The following is a 26,463-nucleotide window of genomic DNA, read 5'->3' as shown; positions in this document are numbered from 1 at the left end:
AGACTCGTGCAAACTACTCTCGAGGTCCGATCGTTTGAGGATATAGATGCCGATGCAGAGATAGAAATTCATTTGATAGACAAAATGTAGTTGCAATTTGCAATAAATTTCATCAAGAGATTCATACAACGCCTCAGCCATTTCTAAATCATAGCAAAAGTAAAGGTTTGAATTACGACGGATGCTTACTTTTTACTCACGAGTAATTCTGGTGACCAAATGCCAAAGATTCATACTTAATTTGTACAACGTTTGAGTTTTGATTCGTCCGATGTTAAATAATCGGTGGCCTCCGTCTCCACAGAAATTGTCATCGCCTCTTGAGTTTGTCCTCCACAACGTTTGCAACTAAATCCTAATAGATCTTCGTTAAACGAATAATGTAATAGATTAGAGCCGTCGAAATATTTAAATATCATAAATTTGCTGATTTATATTCGTATCTTCTCGTACTTAATTTTCCTTCAAAATATCATTACACGAAATTTTTATTAATAAATGATTGCGAAACCTTTATTTGCTTTAATGCGTTTCCGATACCTTATTTAATGTACTTAAGCTTTTGTTAAAAAGAGAACGGTCATTCCCATCCACTAATGAATGGTTCGTCAAAAAATTATGGATTATTAATCTTTTTCAGTGAATTCAGGACACTCCAGTACCAATGAACGCACCTAAGTCAATCCTCGAATTAGCACATTCGATATAACAAGTATCTTGTGTCGGTATTGAGAAATCCTCAATCGATTAGATTAGATAGATATTCTTTCAACACAACATAGATCATCGAAAGGATGTCTATCTATAGTTATACTATTACGACCAAACTAATTTTATTATCACGAGGATCTTATAATTTTATATAGTGTGGTCACAGAAATTCTTATTTTAAAATGATTGTTTTAAGAACTACAAAATTAGGACCCCATGTCGATGAATTGTAAGTTTCAACTACTTCACTATACTAATCGAATTGATAATAATGTCTTTCTTAATTATCCAAATGAGTAACATGTCATGTATGCACTAATCGTAGAATAAATCATTGCTACAATTAGACAAGCAGAGGAATGAGATTATCCTAAGAATCATAGTACAGAAATACAAAAAGTTGCAGGCCAAGAAATTCTAAACATGCTTGAAAGTTAGAAGTATTTTAGGTTTAACAAGATGTTCGTGCTGACGAGTTATTACGTGGCCACAAATTCACAGATGTGGTAACGACTGAAAGAATAAATTATTCTGCCAAACAACTTTAGATCTCAAAATTTTATAAACAATAATTTTATAAACAATAGTACATACTGCAACCGATAATTTTTTTCCTTTAATATTACATATTATCATTCATAACATGGAAAATGCTAAAGTGACTGAATATATTTGACAAAAAGACTGCCTGCCTCTCTCATATCGTGGGTCCTGCTTGAATAAATTTTTTTCCCTCCCTCCTATTTGTGGGGTCTCTTGTTAGCCTCCTTGTTAGTTTAGCTCAATCCTTCATAACAAACATTAAAGATTCAGCCGCAGTTGCCAAAACACAAAGCCATCCTATTTGGGTAACTAGAGCGAAGAATTCATTGTATTTGAACCTAGTTAGAAATGCGTAATAATTTCCATTTGACCTGATGTGGCGTCTATTGGATTAAATGGTTGGGAATGAATACCGGATTAACACATCATATATATAATTTAGATACTGAATTTACGCATACTGTATATATAACTTACTGTATTTGCAACAGCTTACCATATTTGTATATACCTGTCTTGCATATACTGTATATGCAATGAACTTGGATACTACCCAAAATATAGCAAATCAAATTGCAATAAATTGAACATATTAATTTAGTTGGCTAAATAAAGCAGATTCATTTTTAATAAAACAGAACAAGTAAACTAATTAGCTAAAAGCAAGAATTATTTTAACCGAGGCCTTTGTGAATACAGTTTTTTTAAAATAGATTCGCCCCCTTGCCGTAGTTGCTTGAGGATTAAATCGGAAGTCTGTTTCCCAATATACAACAGATGAACAATAGGATTTGAGCATCTTAAATAGTACTCTGTTGAACTGAATTTGTGTCTGAACAATATCACCGACCGTGCGGTAGAAATTGTGTTCTATACATATGTGCAAAAACTGTATGCTGTAACCTTTTTTCTCTTGTTTTTCTTCTTGTGTTGAATTGTTATAAATCGAGTAATATATATAGGCTCAACACTATAAATGCCATTAATCGTATATAACGGCAATGAATATTGGAGTTTCGGAATTCAAATGATCAGTTGGAGAAAAAAAAATTAGCAAAATGTAAGCTCTTTTAAGGGGTTAATTTCCGATTCGATTTGCCCTCCTTGTGCGCGCACGTAAAGAGAGCTTCTATACTACACATGATCACACCATTCCAAAGTGCAATCCTATTTAAGGCAGTATTTTTTTCCATAATTTTCCTATGTGGAACAACCTTAAATAATTTCCCTTCTACTATATAAATTCCTTTCAATTGGCACACTTTGAGCTCTAATTTATCATTCACCCAAACATAATTTTTGACAAGTAAATATATGATTTCGATGTTCTCACGGAGGCGAACGCAAATCAATTTTGAACTTCCAAAATAACAAACTGGGTCCCACTCAAATTTTTTGTCAAAATTTGCAACTCAACCCATTTTTTTCAACTGTATTGACTGTACAATAATACATAATATAAAGAAAAATAGCAATGGGACGTGGAAACAGTGTGTGTAAGTGGCGTTCCTTTTAAGAATGTTTTCTTCTGTCCCATCATTCTTAACGAAGAAAAGAATTGAACAAGGGATACCACACCTCCTTTAGCTTTACCTGCTCAAATGTCTAAGCCGTTGGTTGGAAAGTCTAAAGAATGCAAACTAGCAACATAGCATGAATACGGTTTTCCACAGCCTAGAACGGAATGAGAATTTTCAACAGGCTTTTTATTCTACTTAACTAACAAGGCAGGTGACTAGACAGCAATTTAGAAACACAAGAACCGAAGGGGAAAATACTAGAAACCAAGAGGATTAATTAAGCTGGTGACACCAGCTTAGTTCGTGGGGGAGAGAGTAAAAATAAATATGTGATTTTGCGTTAAACGCAAATCCATTTTAGAGAGAGAGACAAAAAAACCTCTTTCATAATTTATTCAATAGGCAGGCGCCAACAAATTATCGATAAAAATATATCTGTTTTTGTATTTTTCCCAGTTGAGTTTCTGCTATAAATTTGGACTAATGTTACTTGATGAATAAGTACACACCTTGTCACTTGTGGGTTCATGCTTCAAAGCATAAAGCATCAAGAAATGGCAAGTTCATCTTCCTTAAGAATTTCATTATTAATCCTATTAATTTTCTTTTCGAATGTCAATATTCAAGGAGCATCGAATGTGGGTATTACGTACAGAGGAATAAAGAGCAGTCAAATGTTACTCGAGTTATCAAAGATGAAGCAAAATAGTAGGAGGGCAATGGTGGGTAGAAGAAGAGAGGCACCTGATGGTCCAGATCCTCAACATCACTAGGAGGAAGAATCGAATCCCATGCATAATAAAATCTATTGATAATCCAATAAATTTTTTCCAAAGCATGAAAGAACCGGACTCGATCCAAACTATAACTAATCGTTTCTGGTCCAGTTCGGTTCCATCACTGCATATTGAACTATTTAGTTCCATATGTCGAATTTCTATCGGTATTCAGGTCCATGTGTACCCTAGCTTCATGGCATTTGAAAATTACTTGGTCATTATTTCTTTTTCAACGAAGTACAATTGTAATTTAACACGAATATTTTCATAAGGTTGTGACCTTAATGTCCATCAGCTACATAACACAGAATAAAAGCATTTTACAAGAACACCACAGAGTACAACAAAATCAACAGTAGCACAAAAGTTGCACCAAAACATGCAGATATTCATGCTAAGGCATATGAGTCAACTGTATTCATACCAGCAATAAAGTGTCCCCATTTTCCAAGTTAATTCTCAAAAGACTTCATGGGATCTTTAGGATCAATCTCGGCCATAAGTGGGAGATCGACTGGTAGAGTTTCCAGACTTATGCCTACTTCCTTTAGTCTGCCAATTATTTCCTCAAATACCACACTTTGGCCACCTTGAGTCAGATGCAAACCATCTCTACAATTCAATACAGCAATGGAAATTATATTTTCTGAAGATCATAACTGTCTTCGGAGATGAAAGAACACTGATTCGTACACTGAGAATGAATCAAGGGTCAAAATTCTCAAAATAATAGCCGGAAAAAGGATAGGCTAATTGTCTTAGTACTTCGCAGGATAAGATATAAAAATTCACATGAACATTTGGAGTCAACGACGAAGATGACCAAATCTCTTCTTGGTTATTCTCTTCAAAAAAGAGCGGAAGTACTTTATGAATGATAAATTTGATGAGAAAGTAAAGAAGTGAACAGACAGATTAGTACAGTGGAATAATTATAAGACACTCGCAATTTATTATGTGTGCCTATTTTCAAGATAATATGATTTATGAGAGGAAATAATGCCATATTATACTGTGAAAGACATTGTTATATATCTAAAGTTGAAAATAATCATGTGATTGAAATGAGAAGTACCTTAAATAAGCTTTTTGCCAGCCAGGAATCTGCTGCATTTTTGTCCAAAGATCCACTGCCAGAATTCCACATTCTGCAGCAACTGCAAGGCAGGCTTTAGCATATCTGCCAGCAGCCTCATTTGTCCTCTCAGGTAGACCTGATTCGTTCTCGACAAATGGATTCCTACATTTTTTCTACTAATTAAACTTCAATGCTATCCAATAATTGCATGCTGCGTGGTATGGTCTCATATGGCAAAAAAAGAACATGTACGGATGAATAATTTAAAAAACTTCAAACACTAAGAAATAAAATGAGTAGCTGCACTGAGAATAAATTTACTGTAGACGTCCATCTTCATCAATTGGAGGAGGTGTGATGATGAGAATATGAACTGAAGGCCACCTTTTCTGAATGACACCAAAATAGAAACGATAAGCTAAAGCATCACATCAGAAGCAAAGTTCACAACCATTTATCAATTAGAGTATTTTCCTATGGGTATTAGATTAAGAAAATGCTCCAATTTGAAAATTTTCAATTGCATATTAATCATTGATATTTAGGATAAAAATCATCAAATAATTCATAAAATCAATTGAATATCACAATTTCCAGCCATGAAGAGTTCAATAATCATTTATTGATATCAAGCAGAGTAAAATACAACTAATATGACCATAAGATAAGCTTGACTTCATACATAGAGCAGGATGATGCAAATCAAACTTCTCATAGTAGCACAAATCTTTAACCATCATTCTGAGGCTTGTGCAATAAAGAAACTAGGCATGATGGAAAAAATCCAGCTTATCAAACTAAACGGGAAAGCAAGTACTTGATATATATCTTTCTCTAACAGGATTGCACGATAACCAATTGAAATTGAGCTTTCACATGAACTCCATGAGTGTGAAGTCAATCAACATATTGGATTAAGAAGAATGATTAATTCATGTCAGTCAACTGAATTTGGGATTAGAAAATGGAAGTTTCAGGGGTCCAATCCATCTTCTTTTCTATCCTATGGACTGACATTAACCTAAACCAAGCCACTGTAAAGTTTGTTGTATGTAATCGGTATACATTTGTGTTCGGCTCATGCATTTAAGTTTTGAACACCGAAGAGTGTCAGAATTTCACTTTATAGTGTTGAATTCATGATATATATAGAAATGCGAAGCAATTGTGCAGAGATTGTTAAATACCAAATTAAGGTAGATAGAGGGAAAGAGAAAAGATGAATTTACATAAATTTAGTGACAGACCTCGAGTATTTAGTCTTTTTTGCATAACCAATGTTTCCATTCCTCGCACTTGTCATCGAATACACCATAATTTATACAAGTTGGATAAGGATCATAATTTACTTCTCTGAAAATGTCTTTTACTGGTCTAGCTTGGTCCATAATCTACCATTATCGTATATGCAGTTATTCAAACAGCTATGCTACAATCAATTAATATCAGTAGCAAGATAAGCAGACATTAAGAAAAGCTATGTGAGCTAACGACTCAAGGTTTTCTTAGAACCCCTTGAAGCTTATGCCTTGACTAACACTTTCAAGACTTAACCTTAATTTCAAGAGGCTTAAGCCTAAAGGATAACCATGAAGCCAGCTAAGCTTTGCACTGGTTTATCTTGTCTTCTTGGAACTATCAATTGTTGGCCCGAACTTTTTGGGCCTTTTCTTTTAGCTGCTTAGAGCGTTTTTATGGTTTTACATTTTTCTTTCTAAGGAGGGATCATTGTTCGTGGAGGATAGTGAGAAAGAAGAGGATAAATGAATAAAATGTGTCAACGAATCTTTTAAAGATCCTCTCAAAAGCTTACACTCTGCCTCATATGGGTCAATAGCCTCGGTACCCAAAATCTGATGCTGTAGAGTAATAACAGATACCATCCTCAGCTTTGGGGATTGCTTAGCTGGGTTTGTTCAACTGTTGTACTTGCTGAATTTGAATTTAAAGATAGTACCCCAACCGTATAACTTAGACTTATGAAGTGAGTTATCAAAAATACTAGTTTTTAGCAAAATTTTCTCCTGGAAGTTATAATTTCAGACTATTTGCATTGGCTATGACCTACTTGGTTATGTTGATGGATCAAAACCATCACCACCACCCACCCTCACCCAAAGTTGCACCATAGTCCCCATTCCTGTCCTCATCAAATGGACTTGTCATGAACAACTAATCCTCAGTACCATCATTGGCTCAATTGCATGCACTATAACACTCTTCATTGCTCAAGCTAAAACATGTTGTCAAATATGGACCATTTTATACACCACATACACCAGACCCTCTCAAGGCCGCATCATGTAAGTTAAAAGCCACCTAAAACAAATCACTGAAGGTTCGGGCAATGTGACCTAGTTTCTACAAAATGTCAAAGCACAAGATGATGGCTTGCTCTTCTTGGAGCCCCAATTGATGTCAAGTACCTTAGATAAATTCTGGATGGCCTCGGTGATGATTACAAGGATATAGTGCATGCAGTCCAAGCCAAAGACATCCTCCCATCACTTTGAAGTACTTGTAAAATTAATTAACTTTGAAGGCTCAGGGCTACCAAACTAGCATGAGCTTCTTCACTTATCATCTATCGCTAATCCTACCGATCAAACCACACCACATTGGCGACCATCCTCAATTTGGCCACACTAAGACTTCATGGTGTCCCTCACCTAATACAAACCACCACTAACATCCCTCATCCCACTAACGGCCCACCCCCACTTGCAAGAATTATCCCTCTTGTCCATACTTTGGATATAGTCAAATATGCAGACACCAAATCCATACGACAAAGCAATATCCCTGATATCTACCGGTCCCAATTCACTCAAACAATAACTCCTCTTATGCTTTTGCTACTACCATTTACTAAAACAATCGCATGCCAACACTGAAATTACACTCGCCAAACGAAAGCATATTTAAAGATGCTTCTAACTACGCAAAACTATGATTTTTGGGCTGTCTATGTTACCATGGCTATGACCATATACATCTTACAAACTCGACTCTTGTTCTAAACCTTGTGCATTCTTTGATTACTTTTTTACTCAAAGTGCATACTGCTGTCTTGATCCTTCAAAATCTAAATTCTATAGCTCTTGCCATGTAAAGTTTGCCGAGTCTATATTCCCCTTTACTCATCTAGCTTATCAAGCCCCTCGCCCTGGCCCTCAACCACAAACTACACTACTTGGTTTCCTCTACCGCTACAAGTCACCTTGCAATTTGTAGTACCTCTACTCCACACGCCATCTAAAGTTACTACAACCACCTTCACCGTTTACTCACTCATCTCTCAACAATTCCCCAATGCCACCTACAACCCTTGATCTACCCGCGAACCCTCCTCTATCTACTTACAGCATGACCACTTCAGCAAAAAAAACGCCCACAAGCCTCTTACATAAATGAACCTTCATGTCCAATTCTTCCCATTCCGTAATCTTCAACCCACCATTTTGACACAAGCTCTAAAAGATCTTGAATGCTTCGAGCTAAAGGAGTACAATGCTCTAGTACGAAATAGAATATGGAAGCTAGTTCCACCTAATTCCAACAAAAACCTTGTTGGCTATAAGTGGGATTTTTGAACTTACATAAATTTTATGGCCGTGTTGGCAGGTGCAAAGCTGGCTTAGTAGCTATGGGATGTTATCAACTTCCTGGGATTGATTACCATGAAACATTAAGGTCTGTTGTTAAACCGACTACCGTTTATGTTCTTCTTAGTATATCAGTGAGTCATGGTTGGTTATTCTCCAATTTGGCGTGAACAATGCATTCTTTCACGGTAGTCTCTCCAAACATGTCTATATGACTCAACCTCAAGGGTTTATTGATTCAAACAATCTTTTTTATATGTGCAAACTCTGCAAAGCCATTTATGGCATTGAACAAGCCCTCGAGCGTGATATCATGATATTCATAACTTATGACTTCATTTTGACTTCAAGAACACTCATGTTGATTGTTCATCTTTATACTTACTGCTATGAAAAATATGTAACACCTCGAAATTTTACTTACTATTTTCATGTAGGCCTAAATTTACTATTGGTCATATAGCAATTGGATTAATCCATGCCTAGCCCTCTAAGTCATACTAAAGTTTCAAAATAAAAACTGATAAGTTTAACCACTTATTTGCATGAAGGATTTACTTTCTTACGTGTATTTTATAGAATTTGTCGTAAATTTCATTTGGATCGAATATTTAAATATCATAGAAGTTGGTATGTATGTGTGTGTGTGTGTGTGTGTGTACTCATTTTGTAGCTTATATTAAATCACATAAACTGGGCTCAAGAAAAATAATTTTGAACTAAATATGTCCGAGTTATTTTGATAGAAAGAAAAATATTCTAAATCCTATATTTTGTTATTAAAAATAAAAAGAAAAGGAACATTCATGCATTTGTACTGTTAAATGAAAAGGTAATACCAATTAAATTAATTTAAGCCTAAAAGTAAAAGTAATCTAATTGATTTAAAATCCATTAAAATCATTAACTAATGGTATTTAACTTCATTAATCCTCACTAACAATTTTGAAATTGAAACAGAGTATCATTTTTATAATTTTCACAAGCTATACTTTTAGATATTTTGATATCAATTGATGTAAGAATATACAGTGTTGTGATAAATTCTTGTGTTCTTGATATTATATAGTTGTTGCATGATATATTTTAAGGCCTTCAGGTCAATTTTTATGTAAATCATTCGGGATAGACCGTTAGGTCCAAGTTTGTAAACCTTACAGGTTATGAAAATTCTAAAGAAATTCCTTGAGTTATCTGGTATTGCGTTCGAGTTCATTGCTCTAAATTCAAGAATGTCGGATATGTTATGTCGTTTTATATTTATATCGAATAAGAATTTGCAACTATTTTTACTGGGTATTTATAAAATACTCACTCTTAAATTAAATATCATATTAGAACAGGTCGTGTTAGAAGCGTGGAAAATTGAACAAGTGGATGTTCATGGTTACTAAGTAAAAATTTTAGCAAGGATTTATGGCTAACTTTATCTTAAGAATATTTTTATTTTTAATTAAGTGCGTGTTATTTTAGTAGTTTGGCAAACTAGTTTTTCTTCTTCTTTTTCTTTTTTTCTTTGACATCCCACGTTAAGTTTGACAATTGCAATCGTATTGTTTTAAAAATTATATATGAAATTATTGAACTACATTACAGATATATCAATCAAATATTAAGATTTGTGAAATAGTGTTAAATTCCACATAAATTAGATAAGATTTTGGCAACACTTCAAACCTTTAACTTTATTTAAAAAAAATATGAGATTTGGGTGTTACAAATTAAATTATGTATCTTCTCGTCCATGTTGATGATTTAATCCTTACGTGCGATAGTGCAGCCATGATCAGTAAATTTTTATGACTATCCTGGCTCAAAAGTTCTCTTAAAGATCTTGACTTACTAAACTAATTTTTGGGTGTGAAAATTTTTCCTAATAAACATGGCTTGCTGCTCTCTCAACGACATTACATCCGTACATTCTTGCCTAAACCTACATGCAACAACGAAAGCTAATTCTTATTTGTCAACTAGTCCACCTCTTACTCTAACTTCGTGTTCTTCTTTATCATATCCTAGTGAGTATCGCATTGTAGTTGGTAGTCTATAATCTCTCTTAATTACACGACTCAAACACTGACCATTGGACCTGTGTTAAGTGGCTCTTTCGATACTTGTGCAACACTCTTCATGATGAGTTATAGCTAAACCGTGATTTCTCTGTCAATTTACGTGCTTTCTCTAATACTGAATAAAGGTCCCTATGTTGGTTGTCTTGGTCCAAATCTGGTACCCTATGGTTCTAAAAGCAAAGAACTGTAGCCCGATCCTCAACTGACGATTACTATTGTTCTATTGCCAATACCATTGTCGAACTCAATTAGGTCTGTTATCTATTATCTAATCTTAGCATTAAGCTATCCTCCTATACCGTGATTTAATGTGATAACATTGATCCTAATCAATTATATTTTAACCAGATTTTCCATTCAAGAATGAAGTATGTTGCATTTGATTTTCATTCCATTTGGGATAAAGTCAAATTGGTGCTCTACATATTGCTCATTTATCCTCTGTCGATTAATTAGGTAATGCTCTCACCAAACCACTTTCTTGTGCATGTTTTCTTAAGCTCAAATTCAAGAATCGACTCTGCTCCCAAGCCGAATCTCAAGGGGGAAATAATAACAGATACTATCCTTATCTTTAAGGATTGCTAAAGGATAACCATCCTTAGCTTTGCTTTAGGGATTGCTTAGATGAGTTTGTTCAACTTTTGTCTTTGCTGTATTTTGAATTTCAAGATAGTATCCCAACTATATAGCTTAGACTTAGGAAGTGAGTTCTTTAAAGCTTAGACATAGTTGTTACCATATATTTTTGGGGGGTTATATTTGGAATAGATAAGATCCACTATTTTTGGAGATTGCAATTTATTTATTTCCTTGTATATTATAAGATTGTGTATATATGTACAATAGCGCACCACAAAAAGGACAGAGAAATTCTTCAGAAATTATTTGAGGTTTCTTTGATATGGTATCAAGACCTGTAAATTATTTTTGCACCTGGACTCGCATCGTCTTCCTCGCATCCTCGTCAGTGTGAATTCCGGCCGTGTGCGTTGGGTCTTTCCAGTTCTAGGCTATGTGGATTCCGGCCCTCTGCATTGCCTCTTTCCGATTCTAGTGGTCCTCTCGAAGCTTCAGATCGCGACCGCGTTTCTTCAGTCATCGGAGGCATCGGTAGATTTGGCCTCCACTCTTCTCTGCTTCTCACGTTCGCAAACGGGTCTCTGGTACTTTGGTTGGGTGGTGACTACAGGAGGTTTCAGTGGAGAAGGTGAGCGTGTTTTGGGTTTCAAGTGGAATAATTTTTTTGGTTTACACAGTGTTACAGATTGGGCTTAATTGGTTGGGCCGTCCTTTACAATTTATTTATTTGGTCTCCCTTGGTTGGTTTGGGTTAGTCACTTATATAATTTAGTTGGTTAATACATTCCATCATGTGTTCGGATAAATTGGAACTATTTCCCATTCGTTTTAATGGCAAAAATTACTCAGCTTAGGAATTTCAATTTCAAGTATTTGTTAAAGGAAAAGGGTTATGGGATCATCTTGATGGTAGTGATCTGCCCCCTAAAGATGATAAAGAGGCTTTATCTAAATGGGAAATCAAGGATGCTCGAATTATTACCTGGATTCTTAGCTCAGCTGAACCTCATCTTATTCTCAACCTGCGACCTTACAAAACTGCTAAGGTTTACAAACAAGACAACACGGCTCATCGATTTCAGTTGGAATATGAGTTAGCTAATTTTACATAGGGGAGTCTCTCCATTGAGGAATATTTTTCTGGTTTCCAAAATCTTTGGTCTGAATATTCCGATATGGTTTATGCTAATGTTCCTGCTGCGGCTCTATCTGCCGTTCAGACAGTGCATGAGACAAGAAAACGGAATCAATTCTTAATGAAGTTGCGTCTAGATTTTGAGGCTACACGATCTAATCTAATGAATCGCCATCATGTACCATCTCTGGATGCCTGCTTGGGAGAACTCTTGCGTGAGGAGCAGCGTATCTTGACTCAGGCTACCATGGAACACAGAGCTACTGTTAATACTCCTATTCCAGTAGCTTATGCAACCCAAGGGAGGAATAAGGGTTGGGACATGCGTGTCATTCAGTGCTATAACTGTAAATCTTTTGGTCATATTGCTCGGGATTCTCCTAAGAAATATTGTAACTGTGCAAGAAACAAGGCCATCACATCTCTGTTTGTCCTATTCGTCCTGAAAGGAAGTCTACTGTTGCCTATCATACCTCCACTGGTGTCTCTAGCTCTGCTGCACTGCCTATTGCCTCACACGTAACTTATAATCCTGTTCCTACTGCCTCCGCTAATCCATCCACCCTCACTCCTAAAATGGTACAACAGATGATCAATTCCGATTTTTCTGCTTTTGGACTCTCAGGTACTCTTCCAGTTTCTTCTAACCCGTGCTACTTTGATTCTGGTGCCTCCAACCATATTACCAATACTGTTACTTCTCTTTCCAATATTAAAAAGTATGATGGTAACCTAAACATTCACACAGCTGATGGCAATTCTTTGCCTATCAGTGCTATTGGTGACCTTTCCCCTTCCTTGACTAATGTTTTTGTCTCCTAATCTTTCTACTAATTTAGTTTCTGTTGGTCAATTGGTTGATCATAATTTTGATGTCCATTTCTCTTATTATGGTTGTGTTGTGCAGGATCCAGTGTTCGGGAAGATGATTGCGAAGGGGCCTAAAGTGGGACGTCTGTTTTCCTTGGATATCTCCCCAATTGTTCCTCGTTCTCCTTTACTTTCTTTTGCATGTACTGCTACTAGTCTTGGAAATAAGTTGTGGCATAATCGTTTAGGCCACCCAAACTCAGATGTACTTCGTACTTTATTTAATTCTGGTTTATTAGAAAATAAAAGATGTCATTCTCTTGATCTTTCTTTTGACTGTACTGCATACAAAATTGGCAAAAGCAAAGTCCTACCTTTTCCCTCTCATGGCTCTTGCGCCTCACAATGTTTCGATATTATTCACAGTGACGTTTGAAGGATCTCACCTCATATTTCTCACGCAGGGTATAAGTATGTTGTTACATTCATCAATGATTTTAGTCATTTCACTTGGGTGAATTTTTTAAGGGCCAAAGCCGAAGTCTTTTCAGTCTTCAAGCGTTTCCTTACCCTGCTTGAGACTCAATTCTCTACCAGCATCAAGATCTTAAGATCTGATTCTGAAGGTGAATATATGTCCAATGAGTTCCAAGACTTTCTCCAAAGCAAAGGTATCCTTTCCCAACGTTCTTGTCTTTCGACATAGCAGCAAAACAGTGTCGATGAGAGAAAGAATCGTCATCTTCCAGATATGGTTAGAACACTTTTAGACTCACTCGTGCCTCCTCGATTTTGGTGTGAAGCACTTTCCACTTCGGTTCATTTGATTAATCGCCTACCCTCCCCTATTTTAAATCATGTTTCTCATTTCTTTAAGTTGTTTGGATATTCACCTTCATATTCTAATCTTCGTACATTTGGTTGTGTTTGTTTTGTGCATCTTTTGGCCTATGAACGATATAAGCTCGCTGCTCAGCCTATTAAATGTGCGTTTCTTGGTTATGCTATCTCTCAAAAGGGATATGTTTGTTATGACCCTCATGCACAACGTATCCGTATTTCTAGGAATGTGGTTTTTCTAGAAAGTCGATATTTCTTTTCCTCTCATGCTGAGCAATCATCCATACCTTTATCTATTCTGCCTAGCTTCCCTGATTCCCCATCTACTGTGGCACGATATAAACCTGGTTTTGTGTATGAACGACGTCCTCGTGAGCCCCCTCAAGATCTTGACCCGACACCTGATCCTGCTACGATATCCACCAATCTTCGTCGGTCTACACGTCCTTCTCGACCACGTGATCAGTATGGTTTCTCATCTCCTATTTCTCTTGTCGCTACTTTATCTGTTATTTCCATTCCCTCTTGCTACAAACATGCCATAGAACATGAGTATTGACAAAATACAATGAAAGCAAAACTTCAGGTACTTGAGGAGAACCGCACTTAGGACGTCGTGTCTTGCCCTCCGAATGTGAAACCTATTGGGAGCAAGTGGGTTTTTGCAATGAAACTTCGCTCTGACGGCTCGTTGAATCGATACAAAGCTCGTCTTATAGCTCTGGGCAATTGACAGGAATATGGGGTCGACTATAAGGAAACATTTGCTCCTGTTGCCAAAATGATCACAGTTCGAACATCTTAGCTATTGCTGCCTCACAATCATGGATCCTACATCAGATGGATGTGAAGAACGCCTTTCTTCATGGCGATCTTCAAGAGGAGATTTATATGAAACTTCCCTTTGGTATGCCTACCTCTTCATTTAGTGATGTCTGTAGACTACGCCGTTCTCTGTATCGCCTCAAGCAAGCTCCTCGGGCAAGGTTTGAGAAATTTCATCACAAACTCATTAACTTCAATTTTACACAGAGTTAGTGTGATTCTTCTCTTTTCTTCCGGAAGTCTACCACAGGTATTGTGCTTCTTTTGGTTTATATGGATGACATCATCATTACCGGCACTGATTGTAGTTTAATTACGAAACTTCAACAGTTTTTACATGCTACTTTCCATATGAAAGATCTTCGTCAGCTTACATAGTTTTTGGGACTGGAAGTTCACCATCAGGACAATGGTATTTTCTTAAACAAGCATAAGTATGTTCAGGATCTTATTACATTAGCTGGGTTGGAAGACTCTTCTTCGGTGGACACTCCAATGGAGGTAAATGTGAAGTACAGGAAAGTTGAAGGGAACCTTCTGGATGATCCTACTCCATATCGCAGTTTAGTTGGGAGTTTTATCTATTTGACCACCACTCATCCAGATATCTCTTACGCCGTCCATCAGGTCAGTCAGTTTATGTCTAGTCCTCGACATTTCCATCTTGCTGCTGTTCGCCGCATTGTTCGTTATCTTCGTGGTTCACCTACTCGTGGGTTGTTCTTTCCTAGAGGGTCTTCCTTCCAACTTTTTGCCTACAGTGATGCTAATTTGGCTGGGTGTCCTAATACTCGTCGCTCGACTACGGGTTGGTGTATGTTTTTAGGCGATGCCTTGATCTCTTGGAAATGTAAGAAATAAGATCGTGTTTCTAAATCACCCACTGAAGCTGAGTATCGTGCCAAGTCCATGGCTTGTTCTGAAATTATTTGGTTACGTGGTCTACTCAAAGAGATTGGATTTCCTCAACCTAATTCTACTCCTCTTCATGTGGACAACACTAGTGCTATACAGATTGCAAACAATCCTGTCTTCCATGAACGCACCAAGCACATTGAGGTTGATTGTCATTTTATTCGGAATATTTTGGAGGATCGAGTGATCTCTCTTCCCTACATTTCTTCTAACCTTCAAGTGGCAGATGTCTTCACCAAAGCATTGACTCAATAGCGACATCAATTTCTTGTTGGCAAATTGTTGTTGGTTGACTTCCCAGCATCAATTTGAGGGGGGGATGTTACCGTATATATTTGGGGGGTTATATTTGGAATAGATTAGATAAACTATTTTTGGAGAATTGCAATTTATTTATTTCCTTGTATATTATAAGATTGTGTATATATGTACAATAGCGCACTACAAAAAGGACAAAGAAATTCTTCAGAAATTATTCGAGGTTTCTTTGATAATAGGAAGTGAGTTATCACAAATACTAGTTTTTTGGAAACTTTGTTATTCAATTGTTATATAAATAAAACTTGAGGTTCCATTTTAAAAGGTCAATCTTATTAAAAGGAGTAGCCAAATCCTAATATGTTGGTCTATATTTCGGTATTTAATTGATGTGGAATTTATCCCTTTACATGCTCCTGGGAAAAGGTGGCTCTTTTAAACAGACCAATTTTGAAATCCACTTGCTTATTTTTTAGTCTTAATCGGATTGAATTGCTCATTAGAGTTTAATGAGCTCTGATACCATGTTAAAATCTAAAGGTATCTTAAAAGATATTAAGAGGAATAGTCTAATACCTTATATGTTAATCTATATGTCGCTATTTAACTAGCGTGGGATTTATCCCTTAGCACTCAATTACTGATAATGAAAAACAATTTCCAGTTCATCATTTTTTCTAGAGACTTGAGACCATATATTTTGTCAAGTGCAATGCTAGCAATCACAGCAAAACCTCACATACACTCTGAGATAGCAAAGGCTAATTCTAATGAAAACGACAGGGCACTCCATGCATTGCACACTTTGATAGCAAATGAATTGAAAGAATATAGCAAAGTGGCAAACAATAATAGCTAGTACTGGCCCTCTTCAATAGTTGATAGTTGCATGTATACTTTTTTCTTGCACGATCCTACTAAGGCCCACCAGTCATATAGGACCCAATTGCACCTTAGACTTGGTCCATTTCATCATGCTAGAGTGCACGCGCACAAAAAAAAAAAAAAAAAAAGTTTGGAGAGATTCAAAACTGGGACATTCATGAATTGATTAAATTAAATCTTTATCATGTAATTAAATCATACCAGCAAAATAAGATCAACAGGGGCCATTTTTAACCAAGAAATTTACATTCCTATTTTTCCATATAGTTACACTGAAAATAAAAAATAAAATTCAACAAATGGAAGCCCAGGGTGGATGTATGTGTGTACACGTGTGGGGGTTTAACTACCTTGAGAAAGGCGATAATAGCGTGGAGATTCTTCTTGTACTCGTCAACCGGCACGTGTTGGAAGGCACTGTATCTATCGGGAAGAGAAGCGTCATTTGCGCCGAAGAACACCGTCACTGCCATCGGAGCACCGCCACTCTCCGACGGTGGAAACACCTTCTCCACCACCTTAAGAGCCCATCTTGTATTGTACCCGCTATACCCTCTCAACACCACATCCATCTACGAACCACCCATTTATCATCAATTCAAACAAATCAAAAAAATTATAATAATAATAATAATAGAACGGTACGGATGTGAGTAAAAATTACAGTGCGACAGAAGTGATTTGCAAGAGAAGATCCCCAGCCGCCATGGGTAAAGGACTCTTCAGTGATAGAATCTCCGAAAAGGTAAATCCGGGGTCTCATCTTTCTTCTCCAAGTAATATTATTTTCGATATACACTGGTGTTTTATATATAACAATGGCAACGAATCAAACTTGTGAAATTTCAATCTGTTTGCCCTCGTAACGCACTACACATGCAGAGAACAAAAATTAAATGCCTACCTAGCATCAAAAAGCCGGGTTTAACGTGCCAGAAAGTATAATATTACTATATAGAGAGAGAAACAGATAGATGTAGAGAGAAAGACGGGTAGGTTTTGGTGAATTTCAAAGGCTATTGATTGCATCAAATAATTTAGAATAAAGCCGCTTAGTCAGATCAAAAAATATAGAGGAGAGAGACAAATTGATATGTCAAAAAATAATTTAAGTGTTTTTTTTCAATCATATGTCCTGTATTTCATTTGAATTTGAGTCTGAACGTGTTATTTTCCAAAAGTACATAAATCGAGAATGACGGCACTGCATAAAAAATTCAACAAAGTAGCCAGCACCGTATGGCCACGATTGATAAAAAAATGTTTTCACGGATGGGTTTGTTAGTCCATCAAATCGATTCAATAGACATCGACTTCATGTGATTAATTTCATGGTATCCAGTATTTAGTCCCCATTATTTTTCAAAAAAAAAAAAAGTTTTAAATATTATTTTTAGGAGAAATTTAGGTCCAACTTGAGCCATATTATTTTTTAAAAATACATTCTTAAATAGTAATTTGACTTCATTTCAACTACACATTTTTAATAAAATAACATTACGTACAAATTTAATTTTTTTCTTATTTTTAGCAACACTTTTTCATCAATACACTATTCAAAAATGAATTTTTATGAAAATAATATGACTCAAACAAGGACTTAGTCCTGTTTGGTGCCCATTATTTCAAAATAAAAAAAGTTTTAAATATTATTTTTAGGAGAACGTACAATTAAAAAGTATGAAAAAAATTTTGATTTAAGTGTGGAATATCTTATTTTATGAACGTATTGTTAAAAATGATCCTATAATAAAAAAAGTGTCAAAACTTAAAACAATAGGCACCAAACAAAGGCTCAATTATAAGAATGGTTAAATTGAGTGTCGAACAGTGAGATTCTTGGAAACAAGACCCTAGACCGTTTGTACCCATTATTTAAAATTTTAATGGTTGAAATAGTATTATATTTTTTATAAAAAATATGTGATTAAAAAGGAAAAAAATCCTTGATTCGTGTAATATTATTTTATGGATAATTATATTACCACTACAAATTTTATGAAGTGCACCACAATTTTCTTATTTAATAAAACATCCTTAAGTAAAATTACACAATTAGAATTTTAGTATACTTTTTAATTAAATAAATTATTATTACACCACAAATATAAGCATAATTTCTTTCTTTCTTTTTCCTCAACATCTCATTGTTTATAATTTTTTCCAGCGGCTTTTGTTTTCTTCCATGGCGACAAGATAATTTTTTCCCTTACGGGAAATGAATTTATTTTTCAAGTTTGAAAATTAAGAATTTGTTTTTTTATTTTTATTTTGTTAAGCTAAACAAATTTGTTATGATTTTAAAACAAATATGTAAGATTCTAATTTTTAATTGTTAAATGGGTTTATGAATTTACGCGTATATATACTCACCATAATTTCATGAATTACGCGCATCCATCATATGGAACATACACAAGCTGTACCACTCATTACCATGAATTGCATATATATAGGTAAACCATAAATGACTTTGTGTATAGGTGTGTCAGCTTTCGTGGATACTTGTCAATGGGGTATATAAATTTTTGAAAATTGTTCTTAATCAACAAAAGATTTTATTGTTATATTGTATTTTCTACATGATCGTAATAAATTTAATTTTTTTTATAACTTCTCATAATTCAATTTTATTTGTCCTAAATGTTAGGAAAATGACGACGACTTCAATATATACAATTATACGTAATACTTTACTACTGATGAAGTATGAATAAATCGTATATAAAATTTATGTCTATTAATTCAATTATGAAACATGTCCAATTTATCAAAAATATGTCATAAATGCTTCCTCAAGTTGGGTTTTAAATGCGTCCAATGAATTATTAAAACCTTTTTATCCATGAAATTATAAGGATGTTGTCAATAAAATTTTTTAATTTCCACTTAAAAGTGCTTCCAAAATAGACTTCCAAGATTAAAAACTGAAATTGCTAATACATTAAAAATTTACATTTCGAATAAAAATGGTAACATAAACAAATTACTGACAACTTTAAAGGATCCTTTCAGACATATTAATTATTTGTGACAAACATTCAATTTAAATGAGGGGAAATGTTGAGAAAATGATGATTAATATTGGTGATAAGTATACCACAATATTATATTAATGTTATTTTTCAATTCTTTGTTTTTATTGAATTAGGAGTAATTGTAAATTTATTGTGGTGTATTCATTGAAAATATATTTTAATTGTAGTGTAATTACAATGTGGTGTAGTAATTAAAATTTGTAGTGGTAATATAATTAGCCTTATTTTATTAGATAATATATGGTTAATAAAGAGAGATAAAAATTAATTACAATTTTAATGACTAATGAGGGCCAAACTAATGTAATTAATCTACGAGCTTGCCAAAATCTTTTGTCGTTTTTGTACGTTCTCACAATAGTTGAGATCTACTTTTCATTTATGTTGTTCAATTTGTTGTCCGTTCAATTACAAATTGATACATAATGAAAAATTAAAATTGATGCTAAGATTGATTTTAATTTGTTATGATATGTCAATTTGTAATTGATTGAACAACAAAAATAGATAGCAGGTATCAACTCGTTCTCACGCCATTCTTGGACTTTGTTTAATACTCGTTTTATGAAATTCATTTTTCATTAAATTTATTTTCAATCATATATTTTATCAAAATCTATTAAAAATCTAATTTTTATCTAAACAAAACGGAATTTTGATTTAGTTCATGTTATATCAAGAAGATGTATAACAATACATGTTCATCTAACAATACAATCGTGTGTACGTATATGCATTATAAACAAAATTTATTCTACTTACAAATAATTGGAGAGGTAATAAAAGAGATAATTAGAGTATGTCCAATCCACCATCTCTTTATAACAAATTTGCTCACGTAGAGTCAAATGTCTATGAGCAATTGTCTTTCAAAACAGAGTGGATATCGTACTAACAAATTTAACATCATTGTCATCAAGAAGCTGACAAACATAATATCTTATTCAATCATGCTACACGGCCAGATTCAGTTACATAATTTTTTTTTTCAAACTATACTTGACAAGTTTTCATTGAAAGTTCGAAAAACAAACCACAAAAATACTCAATCATGAGCTGACAGATCACCCTTTTTTCCCTATTTGAGTATCATTTTTCTTTCTGATTTTCTGAAATTTTTTGAACAAGATAAGCATAATTTTAGGAAGATTATCTTTTGAAATTGATGATCAAATGTCAATTGAAAGTTTTATTTATAATTTTTGGATGTGTCTATTTATCTAAAAGGCAAGACCTTTCAAAATATTGCCAATTCAAGAAAAATGCAAGAGTTGTTTCACGAAAAGTTGTATGAAGAAATGATGAGACAAATCTTGAAACAAATCTTTCAAAATTAAAGCCAAATTAAAATATCTAGATCTCTACTTCATCAAGAGTAATACTATGTAGCAATGCTACCTAACCTGGGATTGTAAACTCAATGAGGGTAAATAGCATTATTATTTCATCAAATATTCATCTCCTCCGTCCTGAAATGAGGACATTTTCAGAGTTCAAACTTTTCCATTTTCCAACATTTGCATGTGAGCTTGCTAGATTCTATGTGTACCAAACTTTCAATTGTTCATAGTTATTCTCTAAACTTCTTGGACAGGGTAAAAAATAGGGCACCCCTCTGCCTTTTCTGTTCTCTAAAATACTAACTACAACGAAGAGTTGGAACTGAATACAAAGACTGCGAGGTTTACTCTAGAAAAGAGGAACAAGAAAGCTTCTCTCCTAAGGTTGCACGTCTAGGGACGTGAGGGGGGTGTCAGAACCTATTTTTATTTTTATTTTTTCGTGTTCTATTTTGGATTACTACGATCTTTTTTGCGTGTTTATAGTTTTCTAAACTTTCATCACTTATAAAATTCATGTTTGGCCCCCATTTTTTGAAATGAAAATGGGTTAAATAGTTTTTTTTTTTTTTTGAAAAATAAGTGATTAAAAAAGAATGAAATTTTTTTGATTTACGTGTAATATTATCTTATAAAAGATTGTGTAATTGAAAGTAAGAGAAAAAAAAAATTTAATGGGGCCAAATGGGGGCTTAGTTTCAAGTTATTAAGGAGCTATCAATAAGTATTGGATAGAACCTATATAATTCAAACGAATCACGCTACGTGTACAGGTTGAAGGTTTACAGATTTGGCGTAGATAAGACACTGGGATGGAGTGGTTGGTTCATTTTTGGGGAAAAAAATCACATGGGACCTGGCCCCATGTGAGGGTCTGTATAGAGCCTGTTGAACAACTCTTAAATCATATAAAATAATAAGAGCTCATAATTACATCATGTTGACCCGCTAGACTAATGTAACTTTGTGTTAAACCTTTTCGGGAAAAGACAAGAAGCTAAGAGTGCTGGTAATGAAGCATCGGTATATGAGTTCAAGATACTATTGAACTTGCAGTACAATATATTTTGTATAAATCCACTTAGTATTATAACAGAGGTATGCGCGTGCGCTTCGGTTCGGAAGAATTGGTATTCTTTAGAAAGCTCAGGTGCCAGTATAGTTTGAATTATGCTTTGATTGATGGAATATTGTATTGGCATGGAAACGACGGACTGCTCCTCCAACTTGATCTTGTGGTAGACTGCCTTCCTAGGGGCATTTTCGCAACTAACTCATGGTTCAAGACCTCCTACCTTTGACCCACTCAAATTTCAAAATAAGGGGAGGGAAAGGGCCCTGGCCTTGTCAGATCCCTTTGTGAGTCTTCTGTTGAAGAATTTATCCTGAGTAGTCTCTTAAATACGATGAAATAGGCCCTTGACCGGTGTGGCTAATCAGGTCAATTTCGGGAAGCGGTGAAGGAACCAAAGATAGAATTAGGAATGCAATCACGTGCCTTGAAAAAAGATTGGGGCTTTCTTGCTTCAGCATACGAGGGAAATGCTCTGAGTACTGAATCCCTGGGGATTGAAGGGATAAGTGGAACAGGAGGGCGTGGAAGAACTAAAAGTAATCCATAACATAATATTTTATACCTTTTCGGCTTAGAACTAGAAGATGCTTTTGCCATTTTTTTACTCCCTAAGCTCAGATTTTCTTCAATGATTTATGTGAATCAATCATATATATGATTTAGTCAACGCTAAACACCAAACTCAAATTTACGGTTTACTATAAAAAAACTTGAGAAGAAATAATGTAGGAAAAATCTTGAAATTTAACTAGTTCTTAATTTTGAATTATGAAAATTTACCATAAGTCTACCCAAAAAAGAATGAAAATAAACAAATAAATAAATAAAAAGGAAGAAGAAGAAGAGTAAACCGCCCACAATTTTGCCTAGAAAACAAAAAGAATACACGTTGTCTACCTCCTTAACAACGGAAGCATTGCCCTAGAACTTCTTTCCTTGAACTTTTGAGATTTCTTTTTATCTTGGATGCCATTTCTTAAGAAGTATTTAATCAAAAGAGATTAAACTTACTTACAGAAATTAACTTCACAATTATATTCATATATCTTCATCTCATAATTGAATAAAAAATGATTGACACGCTAAGAATTTTTTCAAAACAACAATAGTTAGTCAATACATTATAGAAAATGATTAGGTAAACTATGTAAAATCATATTGAATTGTAAGAAGTGACATATACATTTATGCCTCATTGTTTACAAATACTTACCTTTTTTAATAAATTGGCATCGGGTAATTGGCAAACGTTCATACTTTTTATTTTTTTATTAGTTTCACATCTATCTTTCACATTTCATTGCGCAAAATGTCATTTTCATTCATTTTTTAATGATTTTACCCTTCTATTTAAATAAGACAAAAAAAAGAAGAAAAACAATGAACTAATTGCAATCAAAGTCCTAAATTTTCAAAAAATTACAAACGAGTTAAAAATATATTTTTAAAAATCAAAACCGAAAAAAAAAAAAGCAAAACCTTTATTGTTGCTTGCCATTAAAATTTCAAATAAAATTATAAAACCTTTACAAGTTTGAAAGACCACATATATACATTGCTGTCGCGTGTCCTTTTTTCTCTTCACCGGAACTTCCCAATAAACCCAAAATTCAAAAATTTGGAACCAAAAATCAAGTAAATTAAAGCAAATGAGGGAAGAGTAAAAGAGAAGTGGCGGCGAAGAACTAGTGGCTCCACCGTCGACATCCTCAGAAGACCGAAAATCCTCATTTAGGTCTATAGCCTTCGGCAAGAAAGTAATCATAAAGAGCGCCGACATGAAATATGACATTTAGAGAGAAGCTACTGACATTGCCATAGCTATAAATTGTTTTCATTTCACTCAAAATAAGAAAAAAATAAGCAAAATCCACTAATTTTTTCCCTAGTTTTTGGGTTTCTTTTATGTTGATCTCCATTTCTTGAAAAGCATTGATTTTTATATATAGAATCATAGATTCACACATATAATTTATTGAAATTTATCAAAATTTCAATGCTCTCCAATTTGGTGGGTAAAGAATATATTTTTAACTCATTTATAATTTTTTAAAAATTTGGAACTTTGGTTGCAATTAGTGGATGGTACTTTCCAAAAATGAGTTGAACTATGTTAAAGATCGCTATAAAAAACCACCTAAAATTGGACCCCCTCAAAAATGACCAAAATTGATACTTTAAAACCCCCACAACCGATACCCAAAACTCCCCAAGCGCCCCTAACAGTTCTCATTAGGGGAAAATGGAGTTGACGATGGTGGAGGAAATGAGGCGGGAACGATGACCGATGCTGTTGTGAGAGCACTTCAAGTGACTACGAGAGTCATCAGCTAAGGCAGATGTGGTTTGTTCTATGGGAGAGATTAGGCAAGTTAGGAGTTGGGGTATTTCTCTTATTTATTTTTTTGTTTTTATTTTTCAATTGTTTTAATTATTTAAATGTTAAAAGATCGTTTTGCATTTTTTAAAATTGGTCAAATTAAGGTCAAACAATTAGCTTTTGGTCAATTGACAAATTTTTGGATGGAAACGGTTAAAGGTCCTTTTGGTGCACAATCAATAAAATTTTGGACTATACTACACATTTTTGAAAAGTTTGAACCTCTCACTATAAATTTCCTTTGTTTTAATTAATTAAATGTTAAAATATCATTTGGCTTTTTTTTTTTTTTTAAATTGATCAGAATATTGTCAAATGCTTGACTTTTGGTCAACTTATAGATTTTTGGACGGAAACATATTTCTAAAAAAAAAATTGGGATATATCTATTACGATTTGAAGGTGTGGGACCTCAGCTACAAATTTCCTTTACAATAGAACAATACAAATGAGAAACGGAAAAAAACCCAAAATTAAAGGGAAACCCTATGGGCCAGTGCCAGTGCCACCCGACAAGTTTACTTTCCAGCCGAAGCCAAGTATTTTCTCTTGCATTGGCTCTACAAAAGTGCATCAACTCAAAAGTCAGACCATTTTTCCCTTGGCCAAAAGATCCATTCCTACATTCTTAAAATTGGGTTCAAAATCCAATCTAAATAGTAATTTTTATTAAGTTTCTTATTCTTTACATATAATCTTGCCTGTCTTATGGTCCGCCAGGTGTTTGATGAATTGCCGAGACAAACTTTTCCTGGCTTATAGTTACATAATATCGGGCTATACGAAATATGGGTTTGTTGAGAATCTTTTGATTTGGTTCGGGAACGGTGTTATTCTATTGGAAGTCCTAATGGATATACCTACTCCATGGTCCTGAAGGGCTCAACTAATTTAAATGTGGCAATTCATTCAAAGCATATAGGGAGGGAGGTTCATGCGCATATAGTGAGACCTTACATTGAGATTGATGATGTGCTTTATAAGGCTTCTTTTTGTTTCAATTCACATTACACGACCTTGGTTGACTTATACTTGAAGAATGGAAGGGTGAAGTGGGAGAAAAAAGAGTGTTTAATTTGATATTGGAGAAGAATTTGGTGTGTTGTATGTCAATGATCACGGGTTACATGAATCATTGGGATGTGGAGGATGCTGAAGATGTGGTTGAAAAGTCAGTGGAGAAATGTGTGGTGGCTTAAATACTATGAATGATGGTTAAAGCAACCACTTGAAACAGCTGAGCAGGCGATTGAGATTTATGTTGATATGCAAGGGCTAAGATAGTCCCAAAAGATCAAACTTATGTGAGCTTCATTGGAGCTTACTCCGTGTTTTCAGCTTTTGAAATCGATCAGCTAGTTCAAGCACAACTTATGAAAACTGATTTTTTAATGGACATAAAATTGGGAAGTACTATGACAGACATGTATTCCCGATGTAGGCAAATTGAGGATGCAAGACTAGTTTTGATCACATGCCCACAAAGAATGTGTTTTCATGGACTTTTATGATTGATGAAGACAGGAAGAATGGGAGTCCAAATGAAGCACTTGAGCTCTTAGATAGAAAATTAATGGTGTGTCCCACTGTGCCAAGTTACATTACATTTTTTGGTGATGTGTCTGCCTGTGCCCATGCCGGATTAGTTGCTAAAGAAAGGCAGATATTTCAGAGCATGTATACAGATTGTCTTGGTGAAACTGAGATTGGAGTATTGTGCTTGTACGGTTAATCTCTTAGGGCGTATTGGAAGCATGAATCTGTAAAGCAAATGACTGACAATCCTGATTCTGATGTTTTTGGCAGCTTTGCTTGGTTCTTGTAGATTGCATGACAATGTGGAGTTGGCTAACAGTGCTGACAATAAGGTTTTCAAGGTTAATGCCAAGAGTCAACCTGGGGCATATGTTGCATTATCCAATACATTAGCTGAGTCTGGAAATTTGGATAGCTCAAGGCAACTCAGAGAGTTGATGAAGGTTAGGGGAATAATGGAAGGTATTGTCTTCTCTTGGGTTGGGACCAATGTTGGTTTAGAAGCTTTCCATGCTGGGCAGCATTTGTGAGAAAAA

At 34.7% G+C, this 26,463-nt stretch overlaps 1 protein-coding gene across 2 annotated transcripts; it reads right to left on the bottom strand.

Moving 5' to 3' along the window:
• Positions 1–1,258: 1,258 nt before the first annotated feature.
• Positions 1,259–17,604, bottom strand: LOC111376198 (GDSL esterase/lipase At5g45920-like). Of its 2 annotated transcripts, XM_022999144.1 has the most exons (7): positions 17,463–17,604; positions 17,223–17,356; positions 16,909–17,130; positions 4,953–5,020; positions 4,629–4,793; positions 3,978–4,165; positions 1,259–1,498 (listed from the first exon to the last, which is right to left on the bottom strand). In XM_022999144.1, exons 1-6 carry the CDS (start codon positions 17,467–17,469, stop codon positions 4,006–4,008), a joined length of 756 nt encoding a protein of 251 aa, XP_022854912.1. In that variant the 5' UTR covers positions 17,470–17,604; the 3' UTR covers positions 1,259–1,498; positions 3,978–4,005. The 2 variants fall into 2 exon arrangements, with proteins under 2 accessions (XP_022854912.1, XP_022854911.1); XM_022999143.1 differs by lacking the exon at positions 1,259–1,498 and having other exon boundaries at positions 3,797–4,165; positions 17,463–17,603.
• Positions 17,605–26,463: the final 8,859 nt, after the last annotated feature.

This window comes from Olea europaea, unplaced genomic scaffold (assembly GCF_002742605.1).
Source record: "Olea europaea var. sylvestris unplaced genomic scaffold, O_europaea_v1 scaffold1469, whole genome shotgun sequence".
NCBI classification, from domain to species: domain Eukaryota; kingdom Viridiplantae; phylum Streptophyta; class Magnoliopsida; order Lamiales; family Oleaceae; genus Olea; species Olea europaea.
This window is presented reverse-complemented; position numbering and strand designations above follow the sequence as displayed.

Bases quoted from the DNA above. Each gene is read 5' to 3' on its own strand.
- LOC111376198 (XM_022999144.1), bottom strand. The intron at 17,131-17,222 runs GTAATTTTTACT...GGTGGTTCGTAG, and splicing joins CAAATCACTTCTGTCGCACT to ATGGATGTGGTGTTGAGAGG. The intron at 4,166-4,628 runs GTACTTCTCATT...ATTGAATTGTAG, and splicing joins TGGCAAAAAGCTTATTTAAG to AGATGGTTTGCATCTGACTC.